The following is a 16,664-nucleotide window of genomic DNA, read 5'->3' on the forward strand; positions in this document are numbered from 1 at the left end:
TATATATATATATAGAGAGAGAGAGAGAGAGAGAGAGAGAAGTGTGAATTGTGTTTTTTTAAACATATTTATAGTAGAAAAGTAACTTAATGACTCATTAGATTAGCCACCTAGGGCTACCTTAATATAAAATGACCAACTTGGTCAAATTAAAAAAAAAAAAAACCAGAAATGTATTTGTTTATATTTCTGGAATCCAGGAGTCTGAAACTAACATGTCAGTAGGGCTGTGTTTCTTCCAACAGCACAAGGGAAGAATCCTTCTTACTTCTTCCAGCTTGTCGTGGCAACTAGCAATCCGTGGTGTTCCTCAGCTTGTAGACATGTCATTTCAATCACTGTCTCCATCTTCATATTGCCTCTCCCTGTGTCCTCTTCTTTTCTCTTCACTTCTAAAGACTCTTATCATTGGATTTAGGCCCACTCTGATCCAGGATGATCTCTTCTCAAGAGCTTTAACTTAATTACATCTTCAAAGACCCTTTTCCTAAATGCAGCCACATTCGCAAGATCCAGCTGGATTTTTGTGGGGGGCGACACCATTCAACCCACCATTCTTGTGGGGGGCACCACTGATGCATTGTTTCCAACCTTTAGATTTATAGTTTATATAATTATTTTACTTATTTACCTATAATTATAATTATATAATTATTTTAATTATTTACCTGGAATCTAATTTTTCTAGATGGTGAAATAATTGAGTGAAATTAGAAAGGATATTTATAAGATCAGTAATGCATTTTGGAGTCACGGGAATTATTTTTCAATGAAGTGAGGTATACAACAAAAATAAAAATTTAAAATATAAAGAAGAAGCTAAGTATAATGGCAACTTTGGAAGACAGTAGGGCTGAGTGGGGAACAGAGACAATAAATTACTAATATCTGCTAAGACTTATTTTTTAAACCCATTTTTCAAAAACTGAATGAGAATTTTTTCTTTTTTTTATTAAGTTATGTTAGTCAACATAGAGTACTTCTTTAGTTTTTGATGTAGTATCCATGACTCATATTTGGGTATAACACCCAGTGAAAAATTTTTAACATGCCATTGGTTTGTTTAGTGATCACCATTCTTGAAAAAGTTACTAAATAAGCACAGAAATCATTTTAGAATGAAAAAATTATGAACTCTTCATAAAACAGGCAATATTCTATTTAGACACTTTTAAACAAGAGCCTATAACTACACAGATGATTCAAGTTCTTTTTTTTTTTAAGACGATTCAAGTTCTTAACATACAAACTGTACCAGCATCAAGCACGCTTCTAATAGAACTATCATTAAAAGATGACCATTACCCAAACTGTATTTGTCCTTACCTGTTTGCTGCTTTGTTGAGTTCCCTGGTGTCCCAGAACTTCCCACTCCTGCATGTATGCACTCTGAAAAGACATATGGGGTGATCAGAAGAATAACATTAGTATTTCTGACTCCTAGTTAAAGTCACAATTTTTTCACATTCTACAGGCCATTTTTGGATTGCAGTTGCCAAAAGAAATATAAGTTATGACAGTCAAGACACCTCAGGACAATTTGCCCCACGATGAACTTTTGACTTTAACTTCCTACCTTTTTGGCATACCCCTACTTTAGATGCAAAGTGTCTGTCACCACCCTGCTTTCTTTATATTCAAGTCAAAGTATTTCTTATTCCTGGCTTATATGCATTTACTTTACCTCCAATCGTGAAAAGGGTTTTACCATCCATTATAGGCTTTGGGGCCACCACTGAGTAGGTCAAGAAAGTTTAGTAGTGATGTGTTCATTGGGGGCTGGTATGGAACAAAAAAGGATTTTCCTAAGCATTGTTGAAATCATATCATATGGACAATGGTCTATGAAGTTCAAATTTTGTAAGGCAAACTCTAAGTGGGAATTGCTAATAAATTTTTTTTTTTTAAATTTTGAGCAGCAACTTCTGGCAAAGTACTCACCAAGCATAGAAACATCATAATAAACAATGCCCTCTTCTCTCCAAGAGCTAAAGGTCCAGACAAGGAAGCAGCTATTTATATGACCAGAAGGTAAAGTTTTCAGAGTGATGATAGAAGTAAAATAATGTCCAGAAGTTAAAAAGAAAAAATGTTTAATTCTAAAAGAGCAAGGATAAAAGGGAAGATTTTCTATAACAGGTGATATTTGAGCTGGATCTCAGCAGATGAGTTCTGCAGGGAGAAAGTAGGAAATCTTTTTGCATACAAAAAGAAAATTCATTTAGAAGAAGATACGAAGCTCAGTGGGTTAAGCCTCTGCCCTCAGCTCAGGTCATGATTCCAGGGTCCTGGGATCAAGCCCTGCATCTGGCTCTCTGCTCAGCAGGGAGCCTGCTTTCTCCCCCTCTATCCCTGCCTGCCTCTCCGCCTACTTGTGATCTCTCTCTCTCTCTCTGTGTGTGTATGTTAAATAAATAAATAAAATCTTAAAAAAAAAAAAAGAAGAAGAAGAAGATAGGAAGCTACATGGGACTTTCAAAGAATTACAAATAGTTCGGTGTTGTCATTAAGTGAGAAAAACCAGATATGCAATTAGAGTTGAGGCTGGATATTGGCAGGTTCTCACTGTGGAAGGCGCAACACTCCTAGAAAGTGTTCACAAGAAAATGATACATCTCCAATACATCTAGAGTGGGTGCACCTGACTAGCAAAGACAAACATTTTAGCATAAGATTTAACGCAGTGTTTTTCTGGAGAAATTTTGAACCCACTGCTCCTCCAAGCTACCATTTACTTTAATAAATCACTGTTTTTAAAAATTAACAGTTTTTGAGCACTTGCTCAAAAGTTTGCTAGGAACAAATTTTGGGTAACTAGCATATGCTATTTATTTCAGCCTCCCCACACTGACAAGTATTTTAACATCATCTTACAGATAAAGAAATGCAGACTCATGGTGATGAAGCAATTCATCCAAGGCTGCCCAGCTTGTAAGCTGCTCTAATTCCCCAACTATTCTTGTACAAAGGTCCTACTACTGAATAAAAACCAAGGCTTGGATCTAAAGAATGCACTGGGATAAAAGCACTACCCAAATTAATCTAAATTAAGAGAGTCAATGAAGCAAATCCAACCCATGTTTTGGGGGAAACACAGAGACTAAGGTCTGAAAGAGTACATCAAATGGTAAGTCAATAGAATCAAGATTACAATGATGTATGGACACAAGCAGTATGAATTCCAAATCTGAACAGAAATAGTTAAGGTAAGGAGGAGGGTGGGAGACAATTGCCAAAATTTGTGGGCCAAACTCATCACTCCCTCACTAGATTGTAAACTACATTATATACTAGATTATATATTAGATTATAAACTCCATAAATGCAGGGATTTTCATTTACATTTTTCATTCCACATCTTCAGCGCCTAGAAGAGTGGTTTGCACAGCTGCCTGTCATGTAGGTGACTCAAACTGTGCTAAAAATATAAAGGTCAACACAACCTTACAGTAAACTGTACTGAAGATATGGAGATTTAGTTTACAGAAGCAGTACAAAAGTCTTTTAGCCATATAGGAAGATGCTCGTATATCATTCATGGTAAAATAAATGCAAATTAAAACTATGCGGAAATACCATTTCTCACCTATTAGACTGCCAAAGGCCAAAAATTTGACAATGTATTTTGGAGCTGTCGAGTGATAGGCATGCCGATATCAGGCTGGCAGGAATGTTGAGCGTTACAACGTCCACAGAAGGAAATTTGGCAATATATAGCAAAATTACATATGCATTTCTCTTCCCCAGCAATACCAAATCTCAGAATCTATCCTAAAGAAGCACAGGCAACAGTATGAAAAGAATATATGCAAGGACTATTCATTACAACATTGTCATGGCAAGACTTTGAGAAATAACCCAATGACCTCTCATAGAGGGTTAGTTTTCTATACTACGGTACATACACCAAATGAAATATAATGAAACTCTTAAAAAGAATGAGGGATAGCTCTATAAACTATTATGGAGGGATACCCAAGATATATTGTTAAGAAGAGAAAGCAGGATACACAAAATCGTATATAGTACACTACTGTTCATCTAAGCTACATGGGATGTGTGTGTGTGTGTCTGCGTGTTCTTTCTTTCCTTGCTTATAATTTCAAAACTAAACGGATGAAATAGGAACAAGAATAGAAATAATATGTCTCTGATTTTATAGATTTGACTTTGGAACCATGTAACCATTTTCCGTAATTATAAAACATAACCAAATTACTTGTAAACACTAAAATTATGAAGCAAAGTGAAACAAATGAACCTAAGTGCAGGTAGAATTGGTTGCATAACCACATACGGAGTAGCTATTCCAACCAACTTTCAAAACACAACAATTTGACTCTATGCCATTTAGTGGAATGTAAGTTAATGACAAAAATAATTGCAAAAAAAAAATCTTTACCTATTTTCAATAATCATATTGTTAGTGCTAGTGGAAACTACACTAAAAAAGTCAAACATGTGCCCACCATACAACCTAACCATTCCAATCTCGGTATTTACTCGAGAGAAATGAAAATATATGTCCACACAAAGACTTGTGCATGAATACTCATAGCAGCTTTGTTCACAATGACCAAAAGCTGGACACAACCTAAACATCATTTAGTGGATACATGGGTAAATTGTCTGTGTGATGGAATATGACTCAGCAACAAAAGGAGTGCACAGCAACCTTGATGATTCTCAAACTCATTCTGTTGCGTGAAACAAACAGACACAAAGAGTATACACTATACACTGCACAAAAGAACGCTGCTGAGATGAAATGCTAACTCATCTGTCTGTGGTGCCAAACAGCAGATCAGTGGTTGCCTACAGATAGGGACCAAGGCAAGGATGGACTGCAAATATACATGAAAGAATATATGGGGAATGATGGAAATGTCCTTTGTCTTGTTTGTGATGATTCACAGGAATAGGTCAAAACTATCAAACTGTACCTTTTAAATGGATACGGTTAATTGTACATAAATTGTCCCTCAATTGAACTAAATACAGTATTAGAAACACCAGGTTTTAACACATGTAACTTTAGAACACGCATCCACACAAACACAAAACAAAATACAAATGGAAAAACCCTTGACACTGAAAATAATGGTTAAAAAAAAAAAACTTTTCCATCTAAGTCAAAAGTATCAGTAGAAGTAAGATTGTTTTGTGATTTTAGTACAAATGAAACCTCTTACTCACTTTGAGCACCAGAAGTTTCCTTTCCCAAATCGTCATTGTCATATGCCTGAGCAAGCATACACCACCCACACAGCAGACATTGTATGGGCATGACTGTGCAAAGCCATACTCCAAAGGCTTCCTCCAGTGAAGGGGGAAAAGGCCCTCAGAAAGAATACATGGTTTTTTTGTGAGGTTAAATAGTTTTTATCTCTTCTAAAATCCTGTGGTCTGCTGTGCTGTCCTGACTAAAAAAGGGAGAGATAGGCATTGTTCATACTTCACCACTCCCAATAAAAACCCCTGGTCAAGCAACTGCTAGTAACCTAATTAGAATGTGGATTATGCATCCTCCAATAGTTACTAGGGTTGCTAAAATTCATGTATTTCCAGCATATGGGGATGGGAAACGGAAAAGTTAAAGATATCTTGTCCTTTCATTCATTTGCAGGTTCTTTGAGGAGAAGGCATACAAAGCAGTAAGGAGGCTAAAACAATGAATTTTAAGTTAAAATAATGCTTAACTGGGGACAAAATTGGAGCCTAAACGATTTGTTATGCTCTAATAAGATGCCCATGTGTCTGCAAAAGAAAATCACGTGGCATAGTTCCATTTTTAACTTTCTTTTGACATTTTTTTACAGACCCTGGAGTCTCTAAGCTAGTACTAACTAATAAGAAGTCATTTTTACTGCTTATTATGGTCTTTTTGTCATCACTGGTCATCTTTATTGTTATTTAACATTGAATGAATTTACTACTTTGAAAAATACAGAATACACTGAAATACATTTCAACACATTGAGATACATGGAAATATCCTGATATTTTTCATAAAGAAAACCAAATAACAGAATTATTTCATTCTACATTTGATGTTTCAAGCTTTCAAACTTCAAAACTCTACAGGTTATTATAACAAATATAGTGCTGAACCATCATGGATTAGCAATGGCTACAAAATATGAGAGATATGAGTTTTCTCACTGTTTCATTTTAGATAATTAAATGAATTCATATGCTCTAGGTTCCCCCTCTGCAAAACACAGACTCTCATTCTTAAATTAATGAGAGGAATAACTCATGAAAAGTATTCAAAGCACATGACAGACTGAGGTATTAAACCTAGTCATAAAGAAGCAGTACACCTCACCTAAAGATTCAAGGTTTCATTTAAAATAAATGCAACTTTGAAGCTGAGATCTTGATCACACAAAGATCTGGAAACTCAAATTACACTGCTAGAACAATCTTTATTTAGCTACACTAAGTACATAACTTTTTCTAGTCAACAGTATGATAAAGTCAATACAATACAGAAACCTTTATTTTCAACCTTTACTTCTGGCTCCAGAAAGCTTTAAATACCAAACTTAACATTTAGTTAGTGAATATTTGTATTGCATTTTATAAAACTTCACCTTGCAGATGTAGGTTAGACATAAAAGTATTATTTCCCAACAGTTATGAATGGATTCAAGCAAGAATTTGTGAAATTAAATTATGTCTTTTTTTACAGATACTGAGGAATTGTCACCCAAATAAGCTAGCTCTATTTCTTCCTCTAATGCAATGGTTTTCACATCGGGATCTAGGAATTATGGAAGTCCATGGTAGCCAAACAAAAAACCTATGAACTTCATAACCTTTGGAGGAGGAAGCCTAAATCATAATTTTATTTCAATATATAATTAAAAAGCAGTATCACCCTGTAGGAATAATTGAAAACATCACTAATTCTTCCCTAAATTCTGTTATTTATATATACCAAGTAAGAATGCTTGAACTAAAAGACTTATCTGACTCTTTTTTCTACTAAAGCTGCCTGAAGCCTAATACATTAATTTTATGATAAATTTTGGAAATAAAGGAAACATTTTCTGCCTTCTAAGATTATGATCAGATTATGATCACTAGTAGTTTTCATTCAAAGGGCAGAATGACCCCCTATCTCTGAGCAGAGAGCCTGATGTGGGGCTCGATCCCAGGACCCTGAGATCATGACCTGAGCTAAGGGCAGAGGCTTAACCCACTGAGCCACCCAGGTGCCCTGAGATTTCTTATCTTAAATCATATTTGTTATTTCTGCACCAGAACTTTTTCAAGGAAAAAAACTGTATTGCAAGCATTTGAAATTTTAGGATAAAAATTATTTATATTAATGTACTATAACTACAAACTTAAGCATGAGTAAATCTCACACATACTATTCAGCAAATGAAAACAATGATAAAATAATATACAGAGTATGATTTCATCTACATGCAAACAAAAATTTAGGGCTGGATACATACGTGGTAAAATGTAAAAAAAAAAAAGGCAGGGAATTATTATCCCAAAAGATAACAGCTTACAGCAAAGGTTGGGCGGTAGAACTTACATAAACTTTCATAAACATTCACTGTGTAATTGTTCTTTGAAATGCACATATGTAATATACTCAGCAATATATATGTTAATATAAAAGAAAATTAAAATAACAAGTTCAAAGAAACACAAAAACTACAATTAGTATATACACATTTTAATATAACAATGTGAGCAACTGATCCCTGTATCACAGCATCAATGATGTTGCGTTCTTATGCTTTAATTTATAAATGTGATTTGCATTTTCAAAGGTATTTATTTAGTAGCAGACAACACCTAATAAGGTGTTCAATAAGCAAAATATTGGATGGGAACCCAAAGTTCTAGCAGAACAAATTCAGAAAACAACAAAATTAGAGTAAAGAAAATTGACCAATATTTTGGCTCTTCCATTTATTACTTCTACAGTCTTGCACAGATTACTCTCTGAATCTCAGTTGCTTAATCTATACATGTAAGAATTTAGTATCTGATAACAGTGGTCATTCAAACTCATAAGGGGAAAGATAATTACTTATATCCTTGATAAATGGTATTAGGAAACTTATCTAGTCATTTAGGAAAACAACAACAACAGATTCCTACCTCACTTCTCACACAAAAAATAAAATAAAATGAACCAAAGACAGAAATCACTGATAGATGATAGATAGATTAACTGGAAGAAAGCATGGGTGATTTTTTTTTTTTTTTAATCTTAAATGGAACATGGAGTGAGTAACACCGTGGTTTGCCAGGGAATGTGGGGTATCCTGGGACATAAGATGTTTAGTGCTTAAACCAGGAAAGTCAGGGCACCTGGGTGATTCAGTCAGTTAAGTGTCTGCCCCCCTGCTCAGGTCATGATCCCGGGTTCTGGAATCAAGCCCCCCACTCCCATCTGACTCTGTGCTCAGTGGGGAGCCTGCTTCTCTCTCTCCCTCCACTGCTCACCCTGCGTATGCTCTCTCTCTCAAATAAATAAATAAAATATTTTAAAAAATAAAAATAAATTTAAAAAATAAAAATAAAACCAGGAAAGTCCGAGGCAAACTGGATAGTTGTCACTGTGAGTAAAAAAACCTTCTAACCCTGGTACAAAACAGAAACCACAAAAGAAAACATTGAGAAAGATGACTATAGAAAGAATCTTACATTTCTGTATGGCAAAAAAGAAAAGAAAATGTGCAAACTAATGTTGACAAGCAAAAACCTGTGGAATATTTTGAACATTTACAATAAACAAAAGACTAATTTCCTCCAAAAAATATACAGAAAACACATAAACCAAGAAAAAAACAGAGAGAGAGAGAAAGAGCGAGAGATGGACAACCCAATGGAAAAAATGGGCAAAAGATACGAACAGGCCAACAAAAGATAAGGTTAAGTAATATGTTGAAAGGTGACTTAGATGGTAACTATAATTATATTCTTCAGATACAACACAGAGAGAAAAATAAAACACCCAAACAGTTTATAAAAAGGAAGAGTGAGAAAAGTTTAAGTATCAAGCTCCAAAACATAAGAATCCAATAACGAATTCTATGGATGAATAAAATTTGGAAAGCCAAAAGAATTATGGTAAGTAACAAATTTGACCCTAGTTTCCAAAATGATATCATCAAAAAGCCTGTATCAGTTGGTCAGGACACTGTGCTAATAAAACCCATATTGCTGGGTTAATTTTTTTTTTTTCAGGCCATTTACTAGTGAATAGGGATAGATTTGTTCCCTAGTCCAGGACAGATGTTGTACAAATGTGTAACAGTTACAAGGGACAGTGTGTTGAATGGATAGGGAATATCCATACATATCAATATGCAAAGCTATATGTACTAGAATGTTAATTTCAGCATAGTTTTTAATTCCAGAAAACAAAACAACAAGGAAGTTGATCTCTAAGGGTTAATTAAATAAATTTTGAAATAATATCCATGAAAGATATTTGAAAACTGCAAAATAATAATTAAGATACCACTTTTTGAATGTAAAATTCAGATGGTGTTATGTGCTTGATAGTTTTTTTTTTGTGTTTTTTTATTTTTTTTATTTATTTATTTGACAGAGAGTGACCCTAGATTCTAGGTCAGGGGTTTGGGGTAAAAAAAATCTCCCAATTTTAAAGTAGTGGCAACTAATTCAGATTTTTTAAAATGTTACACAAGCCAATGAGAAGTGTCTGCAAGCCAGATCTAGTCCATAGACTGCCAAATTGCTGTCTCTGATGTGGAAATTAGAGAAGAGGCCAAAATCAAAGTCTCAAAAACATTTATAATTATGGAACCATGAGGAGGGAGAAGGTATCTAACAGAGGAGAGCACAGCCTATTTGTAGACAGAAAGGGAGGGAGCTAGAATTTACACCAGTGATGGTAAAGCAGGATCCTAGCGGTACTGGCAGGAAATGAGGCCAAAGCAAAGTGGAGGTTTGCTTTTGAAAAGACTGATACTGGGACTCTTGGGTGGCTCAGTTGGTTAAGTGACAGACTCTTGATTTCATCTCAGGTCATAATCTCGGGGTCCTGGGATTGAGCCCTGCTTTGTGCTCCCTGCTCAGTGGGGAGTCTGCTTGAGGATTCTCTTTCCTTCCCTCTCTCCATATGTTGACAGTTGCTTCTGCTTGGCTCCTTTCAATCTTGTGCTCATACGTCTGTCTTAACACTACTCTCTTACAGACGCTACAGCTCTCTGACCACTTTCTTGTTAGTAAATCATAAAGCCTCTTAGTCCTTAACTTAAGGCTTTTCCCACATGATTTTTTTTTTTTATTTTATCCTTCCCTCTCTCCCTCTGCCCATATCCCAGCTTGAGCTTTATCTCTCTCTCTCTCAAGTAAATAGATAAATCAAAGAAGATGAAGAAGGCGAAGGAGGAGAAAAAGAAGAAGGGGAAAATACATTGTCTCTCTCTTAAGAGAGAAGCAGAAAGGGCAAGAGAAGTTACAGACACAGAGACATTTGGAGGAAGCTCATGTTGACGAACATTTTTGGAGTTTCCTTACTTAGCGTCCATACCCGTGCAGAGCTCTGTGGGGTGACAGGATGCATGAAGTAAGGTCTCTACCCTCAGAGAGGTCATTTGGTTTAAGAAATCCACCCTGGATGACAGGTAAATCAAAAGTGAGCAGCCATCTGCTGAGTATGCAGGATAAGAGGGATGGTTTGGGTGATAAAGACCTAAGAGAGTGTTTAAATCCAAGCTCCCATCAGAACCATCTGCGAAGATTTATGAAAGCCTGGATCTCAGACTCTGCACCCTGATTAGTCTGATTAAGTAGATTTGAGTTGGCATCACAGTATCTTTAATGATTTAGGTTCTATAGGTGACTCAACTAGCTTATTTACTGGTGTAGAATAACCCTTGGGGAACATCTAGGAAGGATCCAATGAACAAGAGATGGGATGATTTTTTAGAAAATAAAAGTAACATGATTTCATCATTTTGACTTGGACATTTTTTCTGAAAAATTGTCAATACCACAAAACGGGATCATATAACCAGATACTCTCATATTATGTAATAGTTCACCTTCGGAGAGAGGTAGCATTTCATGGCAAACTAACAAAATGGCAAGGAAAAAGAAAATAAGTCACTAAACAACTAACAGCTACATATACACACACCCAGTTTGGAAAAGAACCTTGACCAAATCACTGAATGTTCTCAGATGACACCCTTTGAACACACTCAGGTTTCCCCTACGTTGGTTGAAAGAAATTAGATGCTTTCTCCTTCTAACTGTGATCCTTTCTCCTTTTGTTACTGCCAAATGTCTGGAATGAGTGGTCTGTGACCACAGTCTCAATTTCCTCCACACCCACCCTCTCCTCAACACCAGCAATCTTGTGGCTCCTATACCCTTCCATTCAGAACCCAGTTTTGAAGGTCACCAGCTCCTTTGGCCTTTCTTCAGGGCTGGTGCCACTGGGTTGTTGGAAGATTCTGATGCTATTAACCACTTCCCTTTCCTTGTGAATCCCTTTTCTTACCCCCTACTACTACCCCTGAACTTTGCCCTGTCTCCTTCGCTTTCTCTACAAGCCTGTCTTTCCCTTAGGCACGTTAATGCAGACGTTCTCCCATGTCTCATCTGCCCAGCTTTCTCTCTGCACCTTTTCTTATCATTCTCCCTCACTCCCAGAACCCCAACTGAGCCTCGATACAGTTGATTTCTCTTTGGTTTTTTGTTTTTGTTTTTGTTTTTGTTTTTTACCACTGCAATCATAGTTCAGTTCCCTCTGCCCTTCATACAAGGTGCTTGACCTGCCTGGAATGTGAGTCCCTCAACGCTTCCTGCCTCGATCTTTTCTGCTTCTCTTCATCTCAAACATCACTTCCAAAGGGAAGCTTTCCCTGACCCTCACAGACGAGACTAGACTTACCAATTACACATTTCCATGTCACCCTCTATTTCTCCTTACACATTACTTATGTGCAATAGTTTATTTAATGCTTACCTCTCCTCTGAGAGTCTGAGCTTCATGAGAGCATGATTTATGTCTGTCTTGTTCAAGTATCGCCAGCATGAAGCACAGTTCCTCACACGTGACACACACACCCTTACTAACTAAAAGAATAACTAACCCACGTTTTAGCCTTGCCTTCTTTTTCCTAGACGGGAATTTCCTATTTTCCCACACATAGTTGCCACATCTCTCCTACCTTGTGTGTTTGATACTATGGATGAGTTTCAAGCTCGGTTCATTTACTAAATAGTTGGGCGGTATCTTTAGTAATTCCTTGAACAAATGCTGGGCTTTATTTGCCCACGTATGAAATGAAATTTGAAGGTTTCTAAAGCCCTTCCTGTTCAAAAACTTTATATTTCTCAAAAGTCTCCTACATCTCCTTCATTTCACGAATGAGGAAATTATTGTCAAAGAAGGTAAACAATTTTTTAAAGATGACACAGTTAGTGGTTAAAAGTATACCTCACGACAAACCTTTAAACGTAATACAGAGATATATAAGAATCAAGAAATTTAGGGAAAAGAGATTGAGATTTTTTTGAAGATTTTATTTATTTGAGAGAAAGAGGAAAAAAACAAAACAGAGGGAGCCACAGAGGGAGAGGAAGAAGCAGGCTCCCCGCAGAGCAGGGAGCCGGATTCTGGACTCTATCCCAGGACCCTGGCTGGGATCATGACCTGAGCGGAAGGCAGATGCTTCATCAGCTGAGCCACCCAGGCACCCGGAGATTGAGATTTTACTGAGAAAATGCAAAGCACCAAAATATTCAATGCATGGATGAAATTTGGAAGCAAAGGGGCATTAAATAATATATAATACATTCAATTTCAATGTAAATATCTACCTTTCCCCATCTATCCAAAATTATCATTCAAGATCCATTTTCTCCATTAAGACTTCAACAGCTCTAATCCACTGTAATATCTACCATCTTTGGGACCAATTTAAAATATTCTCCAATTATTTTGTCTTACCTTGATCTCCCTAATTTATATTGCTAATAACTTTTAGCCACTATTCACAAACACATCATAAACAATTCAGTGTTCCTAATACTTTTTATTACTTTATTAATTGCTTAAGCATAGATGCTTAGAGGAAGCTATTATGCAAATTCATAACTCTCAAACTAGAAAAAGGAGACAGGACTGAAATTAATGAAAACAAACCCCTTCTCTTTTGCAATTGTTTTTTGTCTTTCGCAAACATGCTGAAGCTATCAACAGTCCTGTTTTGATTTTTAGTTCCTCTTCTTGTTACTTCCTGCCCTCTAGTGGAAGACAATGACAAATGAACCAAATAAGCCCAAAGAAGGAAAAAAGTGGAGGAGTCCTTAGTAATCAGGATCTTAGTATCAGTGACTTTGATAAAAGGTAGAATCAAGTTGATTAGGATAGCAAAATATAATGTGAACACAAGAAAAAAAGCTAGAATACGGATAGGCTACAGTAAGGAGATTGTGAGGGAAGAAGACCAGACACAGCATTGGAGAGCCTTGCTATACAGTGGACTGCTTAGATTGTTTTAATTTTTCCCTGCAGGCATTTTTTTAATAAACCTTGCCTACCAACTACCACATTGCTTGAATTCATAGGCAAATAAATCCACATAAAAGTAAAAAGATTTTAAGTGCTATGTTTTACACTGAAGTCATTAGTTCTTTTTTTAAAGATTTTTATTTATTTATTTATTTGATAGAGAAAGAGAACACAAGCAGGGGAAGTGGTAGTCAGAGGAAGAAGGAGAAACAGCCTCCCCACTGAACAGGGAACCCCAACATGGGGTTCAATCCCAAAACCCTGGGATCATGACCTGAGCCAAAGGCCGATAAACCACCCTGGCCTAGTTCTGAAGTCATTAATACTTAGGCGCCTTTGTGAATTTATCTTGTACAACAAATTGAGTTATTTCTGTTTGGCAGTATTAATAACCAAGCAGTATTAGTAATAAAGACATAAAGTCATACCCCAAGTAGTTTGCTTCTCGTTATTCTAAATTATTTCATGGTGAATTTATCATGTAAATCTCTGCCTGTAATGTAATTTGCTTTTTTGTATCCTGATCCTAAATATTTCGATAACTTTACAATTATATAAGCACAAGTTTCAGAGACTTGACTTAGGTAGTATCTTCTGGTTGCATTCAGAAACAGTTTTAAAATGCAAACCTTTAAAACATTACAATTCAAAATTATCCATTACATTTTCATGTTGATTTTTTTTTTCCTTTACCCAAAAGTCATAATGTGATCTGACATGAAAAATAGCCTCTTGCCTGGCTGGCTTCCCTGCCAAGTTGGGTCTTTGCTTTCCACAATCAGATCTCAACTACTGAAATATTTAGATCACTTGATTTTTCTTAAGTGAGTAAGCAGTCCATTAAGCCTATAACCAAGCATGGGCATAATTTTTTTTCCATGGTGTTAAAAATAGTGGTGCTTTTTAGTGAAAGGCATTAGCCTATTCAAATGTCTGGTGATGCTACAGGTGGGACTAGGTGAGACTCTGTCATTGACAAGTGGTGTTGGACAAATCAATTCACCTCTCCAGGCCTTCATAATTTCTACCTTCATAAAATGGAAAACTGTCTTCCATGCCTACTTCACTGGTTTGCTTTGCAGATCAGACAAAAAGTATATGAAAATTCTGCATAGAAAGGCACAGGAATACAATACGGTTATTTTACTTGTGCTCACCAGGAAGACTGTCATGTGGAAAACAGATAGTTTTGCTGGAAGGTAGGCAGTATTTTATAAGTCTTTTATTTTTTCAATGATCAAATTATGAAATGTAATGCCAACTACACTGTTCCCTTGCTGCTGCTCCCATTTACTAAAAGTGAAACCTGAAAACTCCCTCCCACATCAACTCCTACCAACCCTCTGTAGTGAAACCAGGACACCCCCCCTCCAAGAGCCCCCAGTGTCCTACAACTCCTACGAGAACCTAGATGTTGCAGTGTCCTCTCATCCAGAAAGTGTCTTTTATAGCCTACATGTCTTAAAGATAAATACAGACATACCTCACAGATGCACCACCACGCTTTGAGTGTGTTTTATTTTAGAAAGCACCTGGCCATAGAAAGTGATTAAAAGCCATAAACTCTCCTAATTTATACTGTGAACAATATGGACCTGAATGAGGTGGGATTAATTTTTTTGAAGGGCAGAGAGAACCCAGATGACTTGGATCGTTACTAGAAAATACTTGATTTATTCTGCCTCGTTCAGAAAAGGGGAGGGGGAGAACGTGGAAATAAGGAAGTAGGCAGTGAAGCAAATTATAGATACCTATAGGACCATAGGATACAAAGTAAAATAAGTAAGACCAAGCACAGAGTAAGGAGAATAAAGTGAAATAAATCTGAGAGTAACCCCTGCCCCCATCTCTTGTGACCACATTATCTTGCCTCGCTCCACAAGAAAAGCAAAGTAAACTTAGCAAAAGCTGAGCCACATTTCTGGCCATTCTCCTGTCGCTCTCTCACAGAGAATTAAGACTTACCGAGGGCTAAGTAGACAGTCAAAATCGGTAGAAGCCGTGGTTTAGGAGTTCTCCTAGTGCAGGGCATTTCCGATTTCTCGTATTCTGCCTTTACTTGGTACTTTGCCTCCACACAGGTATGAAAGGAGCTCTGGACATGGTGGGGCTCTCTCTGGTTAGCAGCTCGGGGCTGGATCCTCTTAGCCCATCCACAACAGGACACTTCCTTTCTACCAACCTCCTCCTTCCACTCTGTGTCTCAGGCTGATTCGTAAGTTGAACAGAAGAAACTCTTCTCTGGAACTTGACACAGCAATAGATTTCCTGTATGCAGTGAAGCAAAGACGGAGGAAGCAGATTGACTGAGGTCTCTCTCAGCTCATTGGTCCCCCTCTCACTTCTGCTGCTCACAGATCAACTTTACAGTAAAGCACTGAATGTGCCCAAGATAAACAGATCTGTATAAACTGTGGATCACAAAGCAAAACAGGATATTTATCTGTCCTTGGCCCATCCCTTTACATTTCCCAGTCACAGTAACTTTTAGAAGCTTCTCCGTGTTGAAGAACTGCGCAGCCTCAATAATAAAGTTTGGAGGAAAATATCCTCCCTTATAAGGTCTACAACTCTAGAAGAATCGTAATGTGATTAGTTTCCTATTGATACTATAATTGATTACCACAAACCCAGTGGCTTAAAAAAAACACAAATGTATCTTACAGTTCTAGAGGTCAGAAGTCTGAAATGGACCTTCCAGGACTAAAAAGTATCAGAGGGCTGTGTTCTTCCTGGACACGTGCAGAAAACCCATTCATTGCCTTTTCCAGCTTCTGGGGGCCACCAGCATTCCTTGGATTGTGGCTGCATAATTCTCACCTCATTCCTTTGTCACATCTCCTTGGGTTGTAAATCCCCCTGCCTCCTTCTTACAAAGACTCTTCTGACAGGTGCCTGGGTGGCTCAGTCAGTTATTTAAGCGTCTGACACTCGATCTCAGCTCAAGCCTTGATCTCAGAATTGTGAGTTGGCATGGAGCCTACTTAAAAAAAAAATTTTTTTTTAGTTTTGTTTTTAATTTTATTTTTTATAAACATATATTTTTTCCCCAGGGGTACAGGTCTGTGAATCTCCAGGTTTACACACTTCACAGCACTCACCATAGCACATACCCTCCCCAATGTCTATAAAA

At 36.9% G+C, this 16,664-nt stretch overlaps 1 protein-coding gene across 1 annotated transcript in view; it reads right to left on the reverse strand.

Annotated features, from left to right (window-relative positions):
• The window catches only part of LOC116864554 (cell surface glycoprotein CD200 receptor 1-like), a 29,470-nt gene extending 13,631 nt beyond the window's left edge, over positions 1-15,839 (reverse strand). The window contains exons 1-2 of the mRNA XM_032852210.1: positions 15,497-15,839; positions 1,327-1,389 (exon numbers count right to left, since the gene is read on the reverse strand). Of these exons, the coding sequence (XP_032708101.1) occupies positions 1,327-1,389; positions 15,497-15,563 (130 nt within the window). The 5' untranslated portion in view covers positions 15,564-15,839. The remainder of the gene's footprint in view (positions 1-1,326; positions 1,390-15,496) is intronic.
• Between the last annotated feature and the right edge of the window lie 825 nt (positions 15,840-16,664).

The sequence above is a fragment of the Lontra canadensis genome, unplaced genomic scaffold (assembly GCF_010015895.1).
Source record: "Lontra canadensis isolate GAN:19392208 unplaced genomic scaffold, GSC_riverotter_1.0 scaffold6, whole genome shotgun sequence".
NCBI classification, from domain to species: domain Eukaryota; kingdom Metazoa; phylum Chordata; class Mammalia; order Carnivora; family Mustelidae; genus Lontra; species Lontra canadensis.